The 22393-nt window shown below is 45.2% G+C and overlaps 1 protein-coding gene across 1 annotated transcript in view; it reads left to right on the forward strand.

Moving 5' to 3' along the window:
* Positions 1–22393, forward strand: part of pappa2 (pappalysin 2) — a 477685-nt gene that overhangs the window by 438093 nt on the left and 17199 nt on the right. The window contains exon 21 of the mRNA XM_078561789.1: positions 7645–7743. Coding sequence (XP_078417915.1) covers positions 7645–7743 — 99 coding nt within the window. The remainder of the gene's footprint in view (positions 1–7644; positions 7744–22393) is intronic.

Genomic DNA, 22393 nt, shown 5'->3' on the forward strand with positions numbered 1-22393 from the left:
AACTTGCAGGTGGTGGTGTTCCCATGTGTCTGCTGCCTCTGGATGGTAGAGGTTATGGGTGGGGAGGTGCAGTCAAAGATGTTTTGGTGACTTGCCGTAGTGCATCGTGTAGATGGTACACATTGCACCAGTTGTGGCAACAAAGTTTTAAGGTGGTGGATAGGGGAGCCAATCAATTAGGCTACTTTACCTGGGACCAAGGGACAAACACACCATTTGTAGTTAACTAGAAAGGTTAAGGATAATATCAAACTTAAAGAAAAAGCATATAATTGTGCAAAGGTTAGAAGATTGGACAGAATATAAGGAACAGCAAAGAATGACTAAGAGACTAATAAGGAGGGCAAAAATAGAGTATGAGAGAAAGGTAGCCAGAAATATAAAAACAGATGGTAAGAGTTTTTATAAATGTTTAATAAAGAAAAGAGTTAACAAAGTGAGTGCTGGTCCTATAGAAAGTGACTCTGGAGAACTGCTAATGGAAAACCAAGGAGATGGCAGATGAATTGAACAGGTATTTTGCATCAGTTTTCACTATAGAGGATACAAGTAACATCCCAGAAGCAGCAGGAAATGAAAATGGGGAAGTAAGTCAGGAAAATTACAATCTCCAGAGAAGTGGTACAGAGTAAATTGTTGGAGCTGTGGGCTGACAAGAGCCTGGGTCCTGATGGACTTTATCCTAGGGTCTTGAAAGAAGTGTCTAGTGAGATAGTTAATGCATTGGTTTTAATTTTCCAGAACTCCCTAGATTTGGGGAAGGTCCCACTAGATTGGAAGATAACAAATGGGATCAAAAAGGGAGGGATACAGGAGACAGAAGAGACAGAAGACAGTGAGACAGAAAGCGGGAAACTACAGGCCAATTAGCTTAACAACTGTCATAGAGAAAGTATTCGAAGCTATTATTAACGAAGTTATAGCAGGGCACTTGGATTCAAGTTCAAGGCAATCAGGCAGAGTCAACGTGGTTTTGTGAAAGGGAAATCGTGTTTAGCCAACTTATTGGAATTCTTCGAGGAAGTAACCTATGCTGTGGATCAAGAGGAACCGGTGATGTACTATACTTAGATTTCCAGAAGGCATTTGTTAAAGTGCCACGTCAAAGGTTATTGTGGAAATTAAAAGCTCATGGTGTAGGGAGTAACATATTGGCATGGATAGAAGATTGGCTGGCTAACAGAAAGCAGAGACTAGATATAAATGGGTATTTTTCAGGTTGGCAAGTTGTATTGAGTGTGTGCCACAGGGATCAGTGCTGGAACTTCAACTGTTTACAATTTATATAAATGACTTGGATGAAGGGATTGAAGGGATAGTTGCCAAATTTGCTGATGACACAAAGATAGATAGGAAAGTAAGTTGTGAAGAGGACATAAGGAGGCTACAAACGGATATAGGTAGCTTAAGTGAATGGGCCAAAATCTGACAAATGGAGTATAATGTGGGCAAATGTGAAATTGTCCGTTTTGGCAGGAGGAATAAAAGGGAAGCACATTATCTAAATGGTGAGAGATTGCAGAGCTCTGAGGTGCAGAGGGATCTGGGTGTCCTAGAGCATGAATTACGAAAGGCTAGTGTGCAGGTACAGCAGGTAATTAGGAAAGCTAATGGAATGTTATCATTTATTGCAAGGGAACCTGAATACAAAAGTAGGGGGGTTATGCTTCAGTTGTACAGGGCACTAGTGAGACCACATTTGGAGTACTATGTACTGTATTTGTCACCTTATTTAAGGAAGGATGTAAATGCGTTGGAAACAGTTCAATGAAGGTTTACCAGACTAATACCTGGAATGGGTGGGTTGTCCTATTGGACAGACTAGGCTTGTATCCACTGGAGTTTAGAAAAGAAAGAGGCGACTTGATTGAAACATGTAAGACCCTGAAGGGTCTTGACAGGGTGGATGTGGAGAGGATGTTTCCCCTTGTAGAAGAATCTAGAACTAGGGTTCACTATTTAAAAATAAGGGGTCGCACATTTAAAACAGAGATAAGTAAAATTTTTTCACTCAGAGGGTCGTGAGTCTTTGGAACTCTTCCTGAAAAGGTGGTGGAAGCAGAGCCTTTGAATATTTTTAAGGCAGAGGTGGATAGGTTCTTGGTAAGTAAGGGGGTGATAGTTTATCGGGGGTAGGTGGGATGCAGATTTCAGGTTACTGTTGAATCAGTCATGATCTTATTAAATGGCAGAGCAGGCTCGAGGGGCTGAATAGCCTACTCCTGTTCCTTGTTTGGATGTATTCAGTGATGGCAATGCAATTGGGTGACAAGGTGGGGTGATTAGACTCTTTCTTGTTGGTGGTGGTCATTGTCTGGCACTTGTGTGGCCTGAATCATACCTGCTACTTTATCAACCCAACCCTAAACGTTGTCCAGATCATGTTACCGACTGCTTCAGTATCTGAGGAGTCGCAAATCATGCTGAGCATTGTGCAATCATCAGTGAACATCCCCACTTCTGACCTTATGATGGAAGGAAAGTCATTGGTGAAGCAGCTGAAGATGGTTGGTCTGAGGACACAACCCTGAGGTACTCCTGTAGTGATGTCCGGGAGTTGAGATGATTGGCTCCCAACAACCTTTTGCTTTGTGCTAAATACATCTCTAATGCGTGGAGAATTTTCTCTCTTCAATTTGACTTCAATTATGCTCAGGCTCCTTGATATCACATTCACTCAAATGCTGCTTTTGATGTCAATGGTAGTCACTCTCACTCGCCTGTGGAATCAACCCTTTTGTCCATGTTTGGACTAAGGCTGCACTGAGGTCAGGGGCTAAGTGGCCCTGCTGGAACCCAAACTGATCATCAGTGGGCAGGTTATTGCTAAGTGAGTGCCACTTGATAGCACTGTCGACAACTCCTTCCATCACTTTACTGCTGGTTGCGAGTAGACCAATGTGGCAGTAATTGGCCAGGTTGGATTTGTCCTGCTTTTTGGATCAGGACATAGCTGGATGATTTCCCACATTGTTGGAAGGGAGTTCCAGGATTTTGACCCAGCGACATTGAAGAAATGGCGATATATTTCCAAGTCAGGATGGTGAGTAACTTGGAGGGGAACTTCCAGGTGGTGGTGTTCCAATCTCTCTGCTGCCCTTGTCCTTCTAGGTGGTAGTGGTCATGGGTTTGGAAGGTGCTGTCTAAGGAGCCTTGGTGAATTCCTGCATTGCATCTTGTAGATGGTACACACTGCTGCTACTGTGCGTTGGTGGTGGAGGGAGTGAATGTTTGTGGATATGGTGCCAATCAAGCAGGCTGCTTTGTCCTGGAGTGTCCACCTTCTTGAATGTTGTAGGAGCTGCACTCATCCAGGCAAGTGGGGAGTATTCCATCACACTCCTGACTTGTGCCTTATAGATGGTGGACAGGCTTTGAGAGTCAGGAGGTGAGTTACTCGTCACAGGATTCCTAGCCTCTGACCTGCTTTTGTAGCCACAGTATTTATGTGGCTAGTCCAGTTCAGTTCCTGGTCAATGGTAATCTCCAGTATGTTGATAGTGGAGGATTCAGTGATGGTAATGCCATTTAACATCAAGGGGCGATGGTTGGATTCACTCTTGTTGGAGCTGGTCATTGCCTGACACTTGTGTGGCACGAATGTTACTTGCCACTTGTCAGTCCAAGCCTGCATATTGTCCAGGTCTTGCTTCATTTGGATATGGACTGCTTCAGTATCTGAGGAGTCACGAATGGTGCTGAACATTGTGCAATCATCAGCGAACATCCCTTCTGACCTTATGTTGGAAAGAAGATCATTGATGAAGCAGCTGAAGATGGTTGGGCCTTGGGCACCACACTGAGAAACTCCTGCAGTGATGTCCTGGAGCTGAGAAGACTGGCGTCCAACAACCACAACCATCTTTCTTTGTGCTAGGTATGAATCCAACCAGCGGAGAGTTTTCCCCCTGATTCCCATTGGCTCCAGTTTCGCTGGGGCTCCTTGATGCCACACTCGGTCAAATGCTACCTTGATGTCAAGAGCAGTCACTCTCATCTCACCTCGGGAGTTCAGCTCTTTTGTCCATGTTTGAACCAAGGCTGTGATGAGGTCAGGAGCTGAGTGGCTCTGGTGGAACCCAAACTGGGCATCAGTGAGCAGGTTATTGCTAAGCAAGTGCCACTTGATAGCACTTTTGATGACCCCTTCCATTACTTTACTGATGATGGAGTGTAGACTGATGGGGCAATAATTGGCTGGGTTGGATTTGTCCTGCTTTTTGTACAGGACATAACCTGGGCAATTTTCCACGTAGCTGGGTAGATGCCAGTATATTAGCCGTACTGGAACAGCTTGGCTAGGGGCACGGCAAGTTCTGGAGCACAAGTCTTCAGTACTATTGTCGGAATATTGTCAGGGCCCATAGCCTTTGCAGTATCCAGTGCTTTCAGCCGTTTCTTGATTATCATGTGGAGTGAATCGAATTGGCTGAAGACTGGCATCTGTGATGCTGGGGACCTCCGGAGGAGGCCGAGATGGATCATCCACTTAGCACTTCTGGCTGAAGATTGTTGCTAATGCTTCAGCCTTATCTTTTTTACTGCTGTGCTGGGCTCCTCCCTTATTGAGGGTGGGGATATTTGTGGAGCCTCCTCCTCCTCCTCCAGTGAGTTGTTTAATTGTCCACCACCATTCCTAACTGGATGTGGCAGGACTGCAGAGCCTAGATCTGATCCGTTGGTTGTGGAATCGCTTAGCTCTGTCTATCACTTGCTGCTTATGCTGTTTGGCATGCAAGTAGTCCTGTGTTATAGCTTCACCAGTTTGACACCTCATTTTTAGGTATGCTGCCAATGGCCCACAGCACCTGATGGATGCCCAGTCTTGAGTTGCTAGATCTGTTCGAAATCTATCCCATTTAGCACAGTGGTAGTGCCACACAACACGGTGGAGGGTATCCTCAATGTGAAGGCGGGACTTCATCTCCACAATGACCGTGCAGTGGTCACTTCTTTCGATACTGTCATGGACACGTGCATCTGTGGCAGGCAGATTAGTGAGGATGAGGTCAAATATGTTTTCCCCTCTTGTTGGCTCCTGCACCACCTGTCACAGACCCAGTCTAGCAGCTATGTCCTTTAGGGACTTAGCCAGCTTGGTCTGTAGTGGTGCTACTGAGCAACTCTTGGTGATGGACATTGAAGTCCCCCACCTAGAGTACATACTGTGCCCTTGCCATCCTCAGTGCTTCCTCCAAGTGATGTTCAACATGGAGGAGCACTGATTCATTGGCTGAGGAAGGGCGGTATGAGGTAATCAGCAGGAGGTTGACCTGATGCCATGAGACTTCATGGGATCCGGAGTCGATGTTGAGGACTCCCAAGGCAACTTCCTCCCAACTGCATACCACTGTGTCGCCACCTCTGCTGGGTCTGTCCTGCCGGTGGATTAGGACATACCCAGGGATGGTGATGGTGGAGTCTGGGACATTATCTGTAAGGTATGATTCTGTGAGGATAATTATGTCAGGCTGTTGCTTGACTAGTAACTAGTAAGGAGGACTTTGCAGGGTCGACAGGGCTGCGATTGCCATTGTTGTTTCCACTGCCTAGATTGATGCCAGGTGGTCCATCCGATTTCATTCTTTTTTTGTGACTTTGTAGCAGTTTGATACAACTGAGAGGCTTGCTAGGCAATCACATTTCTGTGGGTCTGGAGTCACATGTAGACCAGACCAGGTAAAGACGACAGATTTCCTTCCCTAAAGGACATTAGTGAACCAGGTGGGTTTTTACAGCAATCGACAATGGCCATCTTTTAATTCCAGATTTTTTGTTGAATTCAAATTCCACCATCTGCCATGGCGGGATTGAACCTGAGCCCCGAGCAATACCCTGGGTCTCTGGATTACTGGTTCAGCGACAATACTGCTACACCATCACCTCCCCCGAACAATATGATCATGGCTGATCTTGAGCTTCGATTCTATTTTCTCCCCTGCCCTCTCTATCCCTTAATTCCCTGAGAGACCAAAAATCTGCCTATCCCAGTCTTATGTGTATTCAGCAATACAGCATTCTCAACCCTCTGGGTAGAGAATTCCAAAGATGCACAACCCTTTGAGTGAAGTAATTTCTCCTTATCTGAGTCTTAAATGATTGGCCCCTTATCCTGAGACTGTGCCCTTGTGTTTTAGATTCCCAATCAGTGGAAATAATCTGTCAGCATCTCCACTGTCATGTCCCTTCAGAATCTTGCAGGTTTCAATGAGATTACCTTTGATTCTTCTAAACTCCAGAGAATATCAGTCCAATTTACTCAGCCTCTCATCATAGGACAACCCCCTCATCCCAGGAACCAATTTAGTGATTCTTCACTGTACTGCCTCCAGTGCAAGCCTTAAATGTGGAGAGCAAAACTGCACACAGTATTCCAGATGTGCTCTCACCAAAACCCTGCACAACTGTAACAAGACTTCTTTATTCTTGTACTCCAATCCACTTGCAATAAAAGCCAGCATTTCATTTGCCTTCCTAATTGCTTGCTGCACCTGCATGCTAACTTTCTGCATTCCTTGTATAAGCACACCCGAGTCTTTTTGAACATCAACATTTACAAGTTTCACACCTTTTAAAAAATATTTTGCTTTTCTATTCCTGCAACCAAAGTTAATAACTTCATACTTCCCTACATTATTCTCTATCTCCATCTTGTTACCCACTCACTTAGCCTGTCTATATTTCTTTGCAGACTCTCTGTGTCTTCCTCACAGGTTTACCTTTCCACCCAGCTTGGGATCATCAGCAAACTTTGATACAAGACTCTCTGTCCTCTTCATCTAACTTGTTAATATAGTTTGTAAATTTATAGTTTGCTGAGGCCCCAGCACTGATCCTTGCAGCACTCCACTATTCACTGCCTGCCAACTTGAAAAAGCCCTGCTTTTTGCCCACTCTCTACTTTCTATCCATTAACCAATCCTCTACCCGTGCTAAAATATTACCCCCAGCTCCACGAGCCCTTTATCTTGCATATTAACCTTTTGGAAATCTAGGTATATGATATCTACTGGCTCCCCTTTATCTAGCCTACTTGTTACATCCTCAAAAAACTCTAAGAAATATGTCAAACAGGATTCCCCTTTAGTACTTGTCCTGATCATACTACGCTTTTCTAGGTGCATTGTTAAGATTTCCTTAATAATAGGTTCCAGCATTTTCCCAACAGCTGAGATGGAAGGGTGCCATTGGATGAATTTAAATTTCCCAGTTGCTGGGATGGGATACAAATTCATCTACTCTGCATCATTGACCCAGGCTTGTGGGTTACTCATCCAATAATATAACCACTATGATAAAGCACCCATCTGCTCCTCATTCTATATATTTGAGAAGTTAAGCCTTTAATTTATTGGGAGGGAGAAATCTAAAAATACCCACGGCATCTTTGGCTTTTGAAGAAAGCATGGGTATGTCATTATTCTTTTTCTAATAGACTGTTGAAATTTGCATGACTCCTCAATTGAAGGGTCACCACTTAATAAACAGAGGAAACAAAGCAGTAAATTGGGTGAAGTCCACAGCAATTTTGAGTAGATGCTCACAAAAGACTGGGAGTTGTCTCTTGAGAAGTGATTATTGGCCGAATATTAGTACCAATTCTTCAAAGACTAAGCTGAATGTTTTGTGTTATTCTTATTGCAGCCTTTCCAAGCTGATGGTTGGTGTGATACAATCAACAACAGAGCATACTGTCAGTACGACGGAGGGGACTGCTGCCCATCAACGCTTTCTTCCAGAAAGGTGAGATTGGAGAGGTTAAAGATGGGAAGTTTTGCTGTGTCCAGAACTAAGGCCAGAGTTTTCTGTCCCCATTGATGTCGGGCGTCATGGCGGGTGTGAGCGGACAATATGGCGGGAAGGCCAAAAATCATTTTCGTGATGTTGTGAAACCAGTTTGCGATCGTCTGCCACGTTCGTCAATGGTGGGCCAGGTTTCCCACTGCCAGACATCTGGAACTTCATTTTAATACATCTGCTTATGATTATAATCCCTGCCTGCTGGAATCATCCCCCTCACGCTGGATTATCCAGGCACGTGGGCGTGATTGCACACAGACGTGTTTCGCAACTGTACATAAGTGACGTGCACCTGGCGGGCTGCACTTCGCTCAGGACTTTTGGGTTTGTTTGCTTGCCTTACTTCGGGCAGCACTCGCCAGGTTTTGCAGGCAGCACCACATCACTCTTAGTGGGGGATCACAGGCTGGCGGGGGTGGCTTTTCAATCGTTGCAGGGCTAGGGCTTGTTTGGGAAATGGGGCAAAGAGGATGCAAGGCCAGAGCTGTACTGGGGAAGAGTGTATCCAAGGGTATGTGGGAGCATATGCTGACCTGTGCAAGCGGACTCACGATGGTGAGGGCTGAGGAGGCAGTCTCCAGAGGAGATGAGGCCAGATGGAGATGTGAGGGTGTGCATGTGTGTGTGTGAGAGAGTGAGTGGTGATGTCCCTTGAGCTAGCAGTGAGTGAGATGCCAGTGAATGTGTGATGGGTTTGTGAGTGTGTGAGTTTAGAGTGATGAGATGGTTGCCTGGTGGTGCAGATGAGATCATTCATCCTCTTTCTGCACTGGATGGCCAACTTCTTCTGTGTAGCATTGGCACTGACTACCACTGCCATCGCCTCCCAAGCCGGAGTGGTGAGATTGCTGGATCTCCTGCAGCCAGAGTGAGGCTGGGGGACATAGCGGAGGGCATCCAAAAGACATTCCAGTGATGGGTCACTGAACCCTTCTTGGCTTTCAGGGCCATGTCTTCACTGGATCGGTCCTGCGCTGCAAACATTGAGAACTGCATGCGCGGCTGCAGTTTAGATATGGCACCTGGAGTGAGGAAGTGGCAAGACGACGTGTTTCCTGTAGCTGCATAATTAATGAGGCGGGAAATGGACAATACAGCGTGAAAAGCCGCCATTGCAGCCAATAGGTAAAATGTCCTTTTTCCCGCCCACTACCGCACTCGATGCAAATCTGGGATGATCCTGCCCTAAGGGAGGAGCCACACAGGCAGAAGAACTGAATTCAAGGCTTTAGGTTTTAATAAACATCTTAAAGGGGAAAGAGAGGTAGAGAGGTGGGAAAGTTCAGAGAGAGAGTTCCAGAGCTGCTGAAGGTACAGCCACCAAAGATGGAACGATTAAAATCAAGGATTCTCGAGAGGCCAAAATTAGAGGAATGCAGAGATCCCAGAAGGTTGTGAGACTGGAGGAGATTGCAGAGATAGGGAGGGGGAGGTGACGCCATGGAGGGAGTTGTAAACAAGGATGAGAATTTTACAATTGAAACGTTGCATACCTGGGAGCAAATATAGGTCTGTGAGCTCAGGGGTGGTGGGTGAAAGGGAGATGGGCAGCAAAGCTTTGGACAACAGCAAGTTTACAGAGTATGTGGTCCAGCCAGGACACTGGCAAAACCACCAAACTATTGAAAAGAAACCACAGCTGAACCAAACCCTGCCTTCACCTAATGGCACGTCAGTCAGAGGGGTGCCTCCAATGCCAGTCCTCCCACCATCACTCCAGCTAAAGTTGGAGATGAGGGGAGAACGCTTTTCACATTAAAAGAAACTGAGCCCAATTATTCATTCATTAAAAAATGATGTCACTTTCTCACTCTTGGCTCCAAGCAACAAAACAGGGAATTCTCCTTCAGTTTGTAATCATTATTTTTATTTCGGCTAAGGTTTGAAGAATTGCCCAGTAGGATGTTGCCTGAAGTCATAAAGTTAAATTTATGATAATGCTATTTACTGTGACTCTTTTATTTGCAAGCACAGCAGGGGGCACTCACTGAAACAAATCTCAAGCTGCATGCTGTGTGGACCATTAACTGCACTACTAAACATTTTATTGCAGTATGTCTGTGCCCTACATTCTTGTACAGAATCCCACCGCCACTGGGTGTTTGAGGATTCTAAGTAAAGAATTTCACAGTAGGGTATATTCTTTCTCAGAGACATAGCTTATAGAAATAATCACTTGAAAATTATGGTGATATAAATATTTTATGCATTTCGAAATAATGCAATGTATGTGTTGAGTCAGTTTAATGTACAGGACTGGAGTCTGAATTCATATTTCAAGAGGAACAGTACCAGGCTAACTTGGGCAGAATCTTTCACCCATAAATGCTTCACTCAGACAACCAGGAAAGATCAAAAAGCAGAGCAAATGAAGCTTGTCTTTAATGCAGAAATGATGAAGAGCTTGTAGGAGGAGTGGTATACCTGGAACTAAAGAGAAATTTCAGGGAGACAAAGCCATGAGAAAGAGTGCGATAAACTGAAGTAGATTGGAGACAAGAGAAGAAATACTTAGCCTATAGATTGCGCAGATCTCCTTACCCCAGCTGATCCCATGCTGAATGGGCATTGAATTCTAGCATGTGTGTTTTTTAAATTTGGCATTGGGATGTGAGCATCACTGGCAAGGCTAGCATTTGTCCATGACTGCCCTTAGCAGGTGTTGGTGAGCTGCCTTCTTGAACTGCTACAGTCCATGTGACATGTAAAATGACACTGGGGCTGGACTGAACGATGATCTGTGTTCGCCACCAAAGGAGCTGGTCTTGCCATACAATGTTCACTGCTTTCAATCAGACTGATGTGGTTGGTCAGACAGTGATCACAACATAGAAAAACATGCACCTTGCTGGCAGCAAAAACCATCGCTGGTTTGCTTTACATATGGTCTGAGTTTCAGTCAACTTGTTTTTTTCTCCTCCTAAGTGAACCAGTCTGTTAGATTACCTCAACCATTTGGGCATTTGCATAGGATGCACTCGTTTCATCTTTGTGCTGAGGGTGGGAGTGAGGGTGTGAGTTAATGATCCCTGCTATTGCTGGCTTAATGCCAAGTTATTAGCAACAATGGGAGCAAGGTGGTCAAGGCAAGGAAATTGTTGCTCCACATTTTGGATGTCTTCTGCTGTAGTGAAGCTTGCATTGGAGAATAACTTCTTATTTTAAATCACAACATTCGTAGGATGACTGCTTCTCATATTTGCAGCACAGATATTGGCATTTTCTTCTGGCAAAGATTGGCTAATTAGCATTGATTTGGCCACAGATCATTGTAGACTCAGAAGGCGATTACATTCAGCCTAAGATCTATGAGCACCCCTTCAGCTAGGATGGAGGGAAAGGTGAAAAATAGGCCAGAGTTCCCACTCCTGATGGGAGCCTACTGAGTATAGGGAAAGGATCATGGTGATCCTTCCCATGATAAAATATTCTCCAGCCAATCGCGAGGCTCTGTTGTGGAGAAGGACTACATTGGCGAGGCATTGGAGGGCTGCCATTGGCAGTGGTACTCTGCCTCAGTGCAGGAATGGAGCAGGGAGAGCTAAGGAGTGAATTTGTAAGAAGTACTCTGAGAAGCAGTTTGAATTCTGACCGCAGTTTAGAGGGAAGGTTTTATCTTTATCGGAGGCTGATTTAGCAGATGCAGCACTGTTTTCTGTCTCTACTCCCCAGGCAGTCTTGGAGGGGGAAGTTTTCAACTTTTTGATATACAAAACAACATGGAGGTTAAAAGAGGGCAAAAGGATGATGAGATTATCAAGAAGTCATGGTTAAGTGAAGAGCATCTTGGCTTTCAAAAGCCCAGGGACTGTTGGTGCAAAAAAGGGATGAGGGACAGATCAGATGAATTAGAACAGAAGGCAAGTTACATTTTGATGCAGCAATGAAAACAGTAGAGGTCAAGTCCATTTTATCCATTCATAGAACAATGTCTGATGTTTGGAGCAGACAAAGGGTGGTGAGGAGAATGGGATTAGTTTTGGATCACATTAGCTAAGTCTTAGATGGGCTGAATGGCCTCGTAATGTTCTATAAACCTCCATGGATATTGGGAGGTGAGGATGAACAGTAAACACTTGAGCTCAGTGAATGGACTCATCTTGCATTGATCTCCAGGCAAGATGAGAGTATTCCATCACACTTCTGACCTGTGCAGATGGCAGGCAGGCTTTGGGGAGTCAGGAGGTGAGTTACTCACTGCGGAATTCCCAGCTTCTGACCTGCTCTTGGAGCCACAAGATTCATGTGGTTGGTCTTGTTAAGTTTCTGTTCAGGATGTTGATGGTCAGGGGATTCAGTGATGGTAATGCCATCGAACATCAAGGGGAGGTGGTTAAACTCTATTGTTAGCAACGGTCATTGTGTGAAACTTGTGTAACATGAATATTAATTACTGCTTAGCAGCCCAAAGCTAAATGTTGACCAGGTCTTGCTGCACGTGGGAATGCATTACTTCATTATCTGAGGAGTTACAAATCAAACTGAACATTGTGCAATCATCAGCGAACATCCCCACTTCTGACCTTATTATAGAGTGAAGGCCATTGACGAAACATCTGAAGATGGTTGAGCCTAGGAGGCTACCCTAAGGAACTCCTGCAGTGATGTCCTGGGACTGAGATGGTTGACCTCCAATAACCACACCATTTTCCTTTGCTGTAGGTACGACTCCAGCCAGTGAGAGTTTCCCCCCTGATTCACAATTACTTCACCTGGGTTTCTTGCTGCCACACTCTGTTAAATGTTACCTTGATGTTAAGGGAAGCCCCTCTTTCTTCACATCTGGAAGTCAGCTCTCTTGTCTGTGTTTCAGCCAAAACTGTAATAAGGCCTGGAGCTGAGTAGTCCTGACAGAACCCATACTGAGCATTGGCGAGCAGGTTATTGTTGAGCAAGTACTGTTTTTGACAGCACCGTCAACGGCACCTTCCATCACTTTGCTGATGATTAAGAAGTAAACACTTCAGGGATGTGGGGGTTGGGGGGGTGCGGGTGGGGGGGGAGTTGGCGGTGGAGTTATTTGCTGCATTGGGTTTGTCCTGCTTTTTATATATAATGCACATTATTTGGTGGATGGCAGTGTTGTAGCTGTACTGGAACAGCTTGGCTAGAGGTCTTCAGTACTATAGCCGGACTGTTGTCAGGGGCCATAATATTTGTTGTGTCCAGCACGCTCGGCATGTCTTAATGTCATGTAGAGGGAATCAAATTGGTGAAGATTGACAACTGTGGTGATGGGGATTTCAGAGCAGGCCAAGGTGGATCATCCACTCACACGCTTCTGGCTGAAGATGCTTGCAAATATTTCAGCCATGCCTTCTGCACTCGCGTGCTGGGCTTCAGCTTCACTGGGGATGGTGATGTTCATGGAGCCTCCTCCTCCTGTTTATTGTTTAGTTGTTCAGCACTATTTATGACTGGATGTGGGAATGGATTACTTCATTATCTGAGGATAATGAAGTAATTATCCTCATTACTCTGCAGAACTCTGATTGTGGGATCCCTTAGCTCTGACTATCGCATACTGCTTCCGCAGTTGACATGCATGTTGTCCTGTATTGTAGCTTCACCAGGTTGGCACCTCATATTTAGGTGTGCCAGGTGTTGCTCCTGGCATGCTCACCTGTACTTTTCATTGAACCAGGTTTTGGTCCCCTGCCTTTATGGTAATGGTAGAATGAGGAATATGGCAGAATGAAGAATATGGCAGACCATGAGGTTACAGATTCTTGTGGAATACAATTCTACGCTGCATGATGCCCAGTTTTGAGCTGCTGAATCTCTCTTGAATCCTTTTCATTTACCAGTGGCAAAAAAAAAAATACTTTTATTTATGTAGCACAGGTATCACAATTTAAGTACTTGGGAAGCATCTTGTCAAAAGATGATTACTGTCATAAGAAATCAGAGCTACAAGAGCGATGGCAAAGAATGCATTCGCAAAGTAGAAAGAATTGCTCAGTACAGGAATGATAGAAACCTCAAGAAAAAATGATCAAGACTGTGATCTGGAGTGCCTTGTTATGTGGGGCTCAAACATGGACCTTGCAAAAAAGCGGCTATCCAAAGTCGAGAAAGTTGTGAAATGTGGTTCTGGAGAAGGATGGAGTGGGTCAGTTGGAGAGAAGAACAATGAAGAAATTCTCAGGATGTGGAGGTGGAAAGATGGTTAAAGAAAATCTTCAAGAAAAGGAAACAATGTTGGATTGGCCATATTCTAAGAACACAAGAAACAGGAGCAGGTGTAAACCATACGGTCCGTCAAGTCTGCTCCACCATTCAATACGATCATAGTTGATCTTAGGCTTCAACTCCATTTTTCCACCCACTCCCCATATCCCTTAATTCCCTGGGAGCCAAAAATCTGTCTATCCCAGCCGTAAATGCATTCAATGACGGAGCATCCACAACCCTCTGGGGTAGGGAATTCCAAGGAGTCACAACCCTTTGAGTGAAGTAATTTCTCCTCAGCTCAGACCTAAATCATTGGCCCCTTATCCTGAGACTGTGCCCCCCATGTTTTAGATCCCCCGACCAGCAGAAACAATCTCTTAGTGCCTACCCTATCAAACGCCCTCAGAATGGCAACATGAGAATGTGCTGATGGAGGTGATTGAAGGGAGATTAGAGGGATGTAGACCAAGAGGGAGAAAGAGAATGAGGTTGGTAGACAAATTGAAATTGAAACTGGAAAGTTCATACGAGCAACTGTTGAGGAAAGCGCAAGTCCGCGGGACCTGGAGAAATGAGCAGAGGACTTGCCTTTAGCCAGTTCACTATTACTATAGTGCTTTTTGCAGCCACCAGATGTCTCAGAGCGTTTACAGCATGCAGTACTTTTGAGGTATAGTCACTGTTGTAATGTAGCAAACATGGTAGCCAATTTGTGCTCAGCAAGATCCCACAAACAGCAACATTATAATGACAAGATAATCTGTTTTTGTGATAGTGATTTAAAGATAAACATTGACCAGAACATCAAGGATAACTCCCTTGCTTTTCTTCAAAATAGTGCCATGTGACCTTTCACACCCACCTGAGCAGATCTATTAGGGCTCAGTTTAAAGTCTCATCTGAAAGACACTATAGAAGGCACACATAAGAATAAAACTGGATAGACCAACCAGCATCACCCTAACACCAGATAGGACAAAGGCCCAACTGACCCTGCAAAGTCCTCCGTACTATTTCGTACTATATAACATTTCGGGACTTGTGCCAAAATTGTGAGAGCTGTCTCACAGACCAGTCAAGCAACAGCTGCACCTCTGACAACATAGTATTCCTTCATTTCTACATTGGAGTATTAGCCTGGATTTTTGTGCTCAAATCCTGGGATATGACTTGAACTCAGAACCTTGCGATTCAAAGGCAAGAGTGTTCCAACTGAGCCACAGCTGACACACAATAGGGTGTGTCCTCAGGGTGAAGACCAGAATTCATCTCCACAAGAACAGTGTGATTGTCACTCCTACCAAAACGGTCATAGACATGTATCTGCGACAGCTAGACTGGCGAGGATGAGGTCAAGGAGGCTCTTCCCTCATATTTGTTCCCTCACCACCTGTCACAGGCCTTGTTAGCTATGTCCGTTAGGACTTGGCCAGCTTGGTCATTGGGATGTTACCTAGCTTTCTTGGCTATAGGCATTGAAATCCCCCACCCAGCGTACACTCTGTGCCATTGCCACCCTCAGTGCTTCTTCCAAGTGGAGTTTAGCATGGAGGAGCACTGATTCATCAGCTGAGGGAGGGTGGTAGATGGTAATCAGCAGGAGGTTTCCTTGCCCATGTTTGACCTGACACCATGCGATTTCATGTGGTCCAGATTCAATGTTAAGGACTCCCAGGGCCAATCCCTCCCAGTTGTATACCCATTGTGACACCACCACTGGTGGATCTGTCCTGCCGGTGGAACAGAACATACCCAGGGGTGGTGATGGAGGAGTATGAGATGTTGGTTGTAAGATACAATTCTGTGAGCATGATTATATGTCAGGCTGTTGCTTGAGTAGTCTGGGACAGCTCTCCTAACTTTGACACAAGTTCCCAGATGTTAGCGAGGAGGACGTTGTAGGGTCAACTGGGCCTTTGTCGTGTCTGGTGTGAGATTGATGCTGGGTTGTCCATCCAGTTTTATTCTTCTTTATGCCTTTAATAGCAGTTTGATACAACTGAGTGACATGTTGAGCCATTTCAGTGGCAATTAAGATTTAACCACATTGCTATGGGTCTAAAGTCCCATATAGGCCAGACCAAGTATAGGTGGAAGGTTTCCTTCCTTAAGGGACATTAGTTAACCAGATGTATTTCACAGCCAATTTGGTAGTTTCATGGACACCCATAATAAGACAAGGGGCTGGATTTTCCTGCAGGGACCAAATGGGGATCCCAAGCCCACTAGTTTTTTTAAAATTCCAGATTTATTTAATTAAGTAACTTTAAAATCCCCAGCTGCTGATGTGACAGTTAAATTCATGGGCTGGATTTTCCCAGCCGCGTGATGGCGGGGCAGGGGAAGTGGGAAAGGAGAGAGAAGCCACATTGGGATGGCTCCCTGATACATTTCCGCTGTCCAGGCACTTTGACAGGGGCAGGCTGGGAATCATATCAGCTGCCCACTTCACAGAGGCAGACAGACATTCAATTACACTAGTTAAGTTCCCAATTGGGGGGGTGATTCTATAGCCTCGCCTGGTTTTAATCACTGGTGAAGTGCTCCCTGCAGTGTGCGGAGCTCCCTCCAGCTCCATGTAGCAGCCTGTGGTGTCATCAGAGTTGGAGACTCCAAGCCCCATTGACAGGGCCGTTAGCATGAAAGGCTGCAGTTATGGTCAATCCCAATTCAGTGGAAGCGTTTCCCCTCCTTCCCTATCCACCTGCTAGCCTAGATTTTGTTTATTTCTTCACTGCTGCACAGAGCAGCGTGGGTGCCTCCATGTCGCCAACCTCTTCTGTTGGGTTTGCCAGTACTCTAGAGCTGCCACTCCTCAGGGTCTGCAGTGTTGAGAGCCCAACCACCACCCTTAATAGGATAGCTGTTGGCCAATGAGGAGGCTGCCTCATGAAGGTTGCTGAGCCAGCCTCGCCAGCCAGCAGGGGTGGGCTTGGGATCCCATTTGGTCCCTGCAGGAATGTCTTCAGATCCAGTAACATAACTACGACTCTACCATAGGCTCGTTTACATTCACTGTTGGAATTATGTAGCTGGGAATGTTTATACTGGTAAAGATTGAGTGATGGTGTTGTTGAAATATGTCAAAGGGAAAGTGATATCTAACTAACCAAGATTAATTTTTTTAAGGATGTGACTAACATGGGTAGATGTTAATTGTGTGGGTGATTCTATGAACAATGAGAGTGTATGAAATTGGAGGTAACCTATTGATAAGTGTTGGGAATTGGTTCAGAGGTAGGAGATGGAGAAGAGGGCTAACGGGCATTTATTACAGTTGGCAGGATTTGACTAGAGCTGTCTTCCAGGGATCTGTTCTTGAGCCTCAGCTTTTCCCTATATTTATAAATGACTTGCATGAGCTATATATTCAAATTTGCTGACAGAGCCAAGTTAAGTTACGCAGGAAGTAGTGTCGACGAGAAGAGAAGATTGTAAAAGGGCACTGATAGATTAAGTGAGTAAGCAAAACTGGCAGATGGAGCTTAATGTGAGGTCATCCACTTTGCATCAAAGAAAGACTGGGGAGAAACTATGGAGAAGCAGAGAGATTTAAAAGTTCATGTATAGAAATCATGAACAGTTTCAAAAATTGGGGAGCTCTGAAAATAATTTAAAAGGCTGATGGAATATTAGCCTTTAGCAAAAAGGGGCTAGAATACAAAGGGGCAGAAGTTATAGTATAAAACTCAAGATTAGACCCCATCTGCAATGCTGCATTCAGTTTTGGCCACTGCACCTGAGAAATGATATATTGGCTGAAGAAGGATCGTAGCGCAGATTCATCAGGTTGAAAACATGAGGGTGGTTTCATTGGCTAATCTTGTATTCCCTTGAGTATAGAAGATTAAGGGCACCAAATATGTACTTGTTAGCCCATTGCAAAGAGAGGGCATGAAAAAATATTGGCAAGTAAAATCAAGGAGAATCCAGAGATGTTTTATTAATACATTAAGAGTAGGGGGTTAACTAAGCCTATGGCCTGAATTTTAAGTTGCAGGAGCAGGCACGTGCCGACCTGACCTCATATGAAATCACGCAAGGAAGTGTCGGGCACACGTCCCAATGTCATCGTGCCGTTGTGCCACATTACGGTGGGCGGACACGCTTCTGACTCCTACACATGCCCACTTCTGACTCCCACATGCGCCCGCTGACAATTAAACGGGCAATTAAGCCCATTAAAAAGGCAATTGCTTTGAATTTTACGTGGCCCTTGCGACTTTGCGTTTGCGCAAGGGCCAAACAGCCAGGCTTTCTCGGAGGCTTTCTGTCTAATACACCCTTCAGGACACTATCCTGAACCATCTGTATTCCAGCAAATGGGGATTGTCGGCTCCACTGGAGGAACCTCCTCCTCTGAGGAGGAGAGGGCCAGAAGGGAGAAGAGGCCTGGTATCCACAGGCAGCACCCCAGAAAGCAACCTGTGGAAAGAGAGGCACAGCCACAATGGGTGCAGGGCCAGCTGGAAGTGCAAGGCAGAGGAGTGCACAGGAGATGCCATTATCCTGCAGCCAGTGTTCCAGCTATCTGGGCATGCTGTAGGTACAGTGCTGAAGGAGGCCCTGTGTCTCTAGGGAGCGTGGGACCATCTTTCCTGAGCTGCTCGGTGGATTTGAGGGCGACGTCACAGGAAAGTTGTGAGTTGATTGGCTCTTCAGCAGCTGCTGTTAGGGACTGTGTTTCAATGCCAGTAATTTTGAGAAACGTAAATTTATAGTCAAGCACAGGGAAAGTAAGAATTTACAGACAAAGGAGAGGGAGCTGATCTGTGAGTAAGGGCAAGGAATTTGCACTTTCTACTAATCTCCAGTTTATAGTCACTAGTACAAGAGTAAGGTTAAAGTAAGTTAAAGCAAGTAAAAGTAACTAAAGTTAAAGTAAATAAAGTGATTTGAAAGTTTAAGGTTAAGGCATTGCCTTCTCAGGGCAATTAGGGATGGGCAATAAATGCTGATCTAGCCAGGGATGCCCACATCCCATATATGAATAAAAAGGGTAGCTCAGCCAAGCAGAATGCCCATCCTGTGGCATGTGGGGAGTTGTGGACACTTCTCGTGACCCAGGTGAGCCCATGTGCAGGAAGTGTCACCGGTTGCACAAGCTTGAGCTCCGCGTTTCAGAGCTTCAACAGCAGCTGGAGTCACTGAGGTGCATCCGTGAGGCAGAGAACCACGTGGATAGTACATTCAGAGAGGTGGTCACACTTCAAGTTAGGGGAAAAAAGGCAGAGAGGGAATGGGTGACTACCAGGCAGTCCAAGGGAAACAGGCAGGTGGTGCAGGAGTCCCCAGAGGTCCCACTCACTAACCGGTTTTCCATTCTGAATATCGGTGAGGGTGATGGATCCTTGGAGGATTGCAGTAAGAGCCAAGCCTGTGGCACCATGGGGGCCCAGCTGTACAGGAGGGAGGAAGAAGAGCAGAAGGACAGTACTGATAGGGGGTCCTTAGTTAGGGGGACAGACAGGCATTTCTGCTGCCGTCATTGTGACTCCAGGATGGTTTGTCGCCTCTCTGGTGCTAAGGTCAAGGATGTCACAGAATGGCTGCAGGACGGGGGAGGGCAAATAGCCAGAGGTTGTGGCCCACATTGGTACCAAAGGCATAGGTAGGAAGGGGGGATGTGGTCCTGCAATCGGGATTTAGGGAGCTAGGTAGAAAATTAGCAAGCAGGACCTCTAAAGTAGTAACCTCCGGATTACTCTCAGTGACACGTGCAAGTGAGGAAGATAAGAGATGAATGCTGGCTGGAAAGATGGTGCAGGAGGGAGGTCTTTGGATTCCTGGGACACTGGGACTGACTATAGGGCAGATGGCACCTGTACAAGCCAGACAGGTTGCATCTGAACAGAGCTGGGACTGAGTTCCTTGTGGGTCGTTTTGCTATTGCTGTTGGGATGGGTTTAAACTAACTCAGCAAGGGTGTGGGAACCAGGAGAGAATATTAGAAAGTAATACCAGGGTGCACGGAATACTGGGAGAGGCAGATAGCACTAAAATAGAGAATAGCAAGTTAATAGATGGAGTCGGAGTAAGGGAGCAAGTAATGAAGTCTAAATCAGGGTTACACTGCACGTTTGTGAATGCACGGAGTATGGTTAATAAAATTGGGGAGTTACAGGCACAGATTGTCTTGTGGGATTATGATGTTCTGGCGATAACAGAGACCTGGCTTAAGGAAGGACAGACCTGGGTGTTAAATATTCCTGGTAACAAGATGTTCAGAAAAGATAAGAAAGGGAAAAAGGAGGAGGGGTGGCAGTTTTGGTTAAGGTGAGTATTGCAGTACTGGAGAAAGAGGATGTATCAGAGGATTCAGGGACAGAATCGATTTCGCTAGAGCTAAGGAGTAAGAAGGGTGCAATTACATTGCTCAGTGTAATGTATAGACCACCAGCTAGTGGGAAGGATAAAGAGGAACAAATCTGAAAGGAAATTACAGAAAGGCGTAAATATCATAAAGTAGTTATAATGGGGGACTTTAATTACCTGTATATAACTGGGATAGTGGTAGTGTAAGGGGCAGAGAGGGACAAGCATTCCTATATTGTGTTCAGGAGAATTTCCTACAGCATTATGTGTCCAGCCCAACAAGAAAGGAGGCACTGCTAGACCTGGTTCTTGGGAATGAGCTGGGCCAAGTAGATCAAGTGACAGTGGGGGAACATTTAGGGGACAGTGATCATTGCATCATAAGGTTTAGAATGACGGTGGAAAATGACATTGGTCAATCCAGAGTAAGAATAATCAACTGGCAGTGAGCGGACTTCAATGGGGCAAGAACGGAGCTGGGCCGGACAGACTGGAACCAAAGGTTGGTGGGAAAAACAGTAGTTGAACAATGGGCTACCTTCAATGAGGAGATGGTTTGGGCACAGTCAAGGTATGTTCTTTCAACAGGGAAGGGCAGGACAAACAAATCTAGAGCTCCCTGGATGATGAAGGAAATAGAAATTAAGTTAAAGAAGAAAGAGTGTGCTTATGACAGGTGTCAAGTAGCAAATACAATTGAGAACCAAGCTGAATACAGAAGGTTCAGAGGGATGTGAAAAAGCAAATACAAGAAGGAAAGAGGGATTCTGAAAAAAGACTGACAGCTAACATAAAAGGAAATCCCAAAGTATTCTATAAGCACATCAATAGTAAAAGAGTGTTAAAAGGAGGAGTGGGGCCGATTAGGGACCTAAAAGGGGACTTACACATAGAGGCAAGAGGCGTGGCTGAGGTGTTAAATGAATACTTTGCATCTGTCTTTACCTACGAGGTAGATGCTGCCCAGGCCAGGGTAACAGAGGAGGAAACTCAGTCACTATAAGGGTTTAAAATTGATAGGGAGGAGGTAGTGGAAAAGCTGTCGGTACTTAAAGTTGCTAAGGCACTGGGACCGGATGACATACATCTAAGAATGTTGAAGGAAGTGAGAATGGAAATTGGAGAGGCACTGGCAATAATCTTTCAATGTTCCCTGGATTCGGGGGAGGTGCCGGAGGACTGGAGAATTGCAAACATTAAGCTCTTGTTCAAAAAAGGTTGTAAAGATCTGCCCTGCAATTACAGACCAGCCAGTTTAACTTCTGTGGTGAGGAAACTTCTAGAAACAATAATTTGGGATAGAATTTATAGTCACATGGAAAAATGTGGATTGGTTTGGAAGAGTCAGCATGGATTTCTTAAAGGAAAATCGCGTCTAACCAACTTGCTGAATATTTTTGAAGAAGTAACAAAAATGGTCGATGAGCGAAAGGCCATTGATGTGGTGTATGTGGTGTTCCAAAAGGTGTTTGATACAGTGCCACACAACAGTCTTGTGAGGAACGTTATAGGCCATGGAATAAAAGGGACAGCAGCAACGTGGATACAAAACTGGCTGAGGGATAGGAAACAAGGAATAATGGTTAATGGGTATTTTTTGGGCTGGAAAAAGGCTTGTAGTGGAGTTCCCCAGGGTTCAGTATTGGGACCCTTGCTTTTCCTGATATATATAAATGATCTAGCTCTTGGTATGCAGGGGACAATTTCAAAGTTTGCAGATGACACAAAACTTGGGAGAATTGTAAACTGTGAAGTGTACAACTTCAAAAGAACATTGACACATTGGTGGAGTGGGCAGATAGGTGGCAGATGAAGTTCAATGCGGAGAAGTGTGAGGTGTTACATTTCGGTACAAAGAACATGGTGAGACAGCATAAAATAAAGGATACTATTCTTAAGGGTGTATAGGAGCTGAGAGACCTGGGTGTTCATGTACATAATTCATTAAAGGTAGCAGGACAGGTAGAAAGAGCTGTTTCTAAAACTTACAGTATTCTAGGCTTCATTAATAGGGGCTTAGAGTACAAGAGCAGGGAGGCTATGATGAACTTATATAGGACACTGGTTAGACCTCAGCTGGAGTGTTGTGTACTGTTCTGGGCAC

This window comes from Cetorhinus maximus, chromosome 17 (assembly GCF_964194155.1).
Source record: "Cetorhinus maximus chromosome 17, sCetMax3.hap1.1, whole genome shotgun sequence".
Lineage (NCBI taxonomy): Eukaryota > Metazoa > Chordata > Chondrichthyes > Lamniformes > Cetorhinidae > Cetorhinus > Cetorhinus maximus.